The sequence below is a fragment of the Elephantulus edwardii genome, unplaced genomic scaffold (genome assembly GCF_000299155.1).
Source record: "Elephantulus edwardii isolate Elephantulus edwardi_28Jun2011 unplaced genomic scaffold, EleEdw1.0 scaffold00069, whole genome shotgun sequence".
Lineage (NCBI taxonomy): Eukaryota > Metazoa > Chordata > Mammalia > Macroscelidea > Macroscelididae > Elephantulus > Elephantulus edwardii.
Window position 1 is genome coordinate 9,603,347 of NW_006399819.1, and position 881 is coordinate 9,604,227.

General features: G+C 41.3%; 1 protein-coding gene across 1 annotated transcript in view; it reads right to left on the reverse strand.

Moving 5' to 3' along the window:
* LOC102873379 (DNA-directed RNA polymerase II subunit RPB9-like) overlaps positions 1-265 on the reverse strand; it is a 40,237-nt gene extending 39,972 nt beyond the window's left edge. The window contains exon 1 of the mRNA XM_006888607.1: positions 3-265. Coding sequence (XP_006888669.1) covers positions 3-265 — 263 coding nt within the window. The remainder of the gene's footprint in view (positions 1-2) is intronic.
* Between the last annotated feature and the right edge of the window lie 616 nt (positions 266-881).

The following is an 881-nucleotide window of genomic DNA, read 5'->3' on the forward strand; positions in this document are numbered from 1 at the left end:
ACTTCTGGCACGGGTGGTCCTCGGTTCGTGGCAGCGTGGGGTCCTGGGACACGTCGGCAATGATCTGGGTCAGTTCATCCACTTCGTGAGTTATCTTGTTAACATAAATACAGCTGTTGTCGGCTTCTTGCTGGTAATCACAGTTCCTGCAGGCGTAGAGTAAAATGCGGTTCTCTTTGTCCTCCTTGGGATACAGCATGTTGTTGCATTCCTGGCAGAAGCGGATACCCACAAAACCCGGCTCATACGTGCCGTCCGGCTCCATAGTTGCCCAGCTGCCCTCATAGTTGTTTTGATTTGCATCTCTCTTAGACCTAGGGATTTTGAACATTTCTTCATGTGCTTGCTTGTTCTCCATCTGAATGTCTTCTTTGATGAAGTGTCTAACCATATCTTGTGCCTGTTTTGTGATTGGGTTCTCTTGTTGACTTGCTGGAATATTCTATAAATTCTAGATATAAGTCGCTTATCAGACATGTCATTACCAATTTTTTTCCCCCAATCAGTGGCTTTCCATTTTGCCTTGATGGAAAAGGTTTTGAATGTGCATAGGAATTTGATTCTTAGAAAATCCCATTCATTTGTTTTCTTTTTAACTGGTTGTAGGTTTTTCAGTATGCTTGAGAGACTGTTCATGTTGTGGATTAGGGCTTCTAGAGTTGTTCCAAGCTATTCTCTGATGAAGTTTATCATCCTTGGTTTTAGTCCTAGGTCCTTGATCCACTTTGAATTATTTTTTGTGTATGGTGTGAGGTGTGAATTTTGAGCTTCCTACAGATAGTTTTCCAATTTTTCTAGAACCATTTGTTAAAGTGGCTTTTGTTTCCCCACTTAAATGATTTTATCTCCTTGTCAAAAATCAGTTGACCATAGGTAGATGA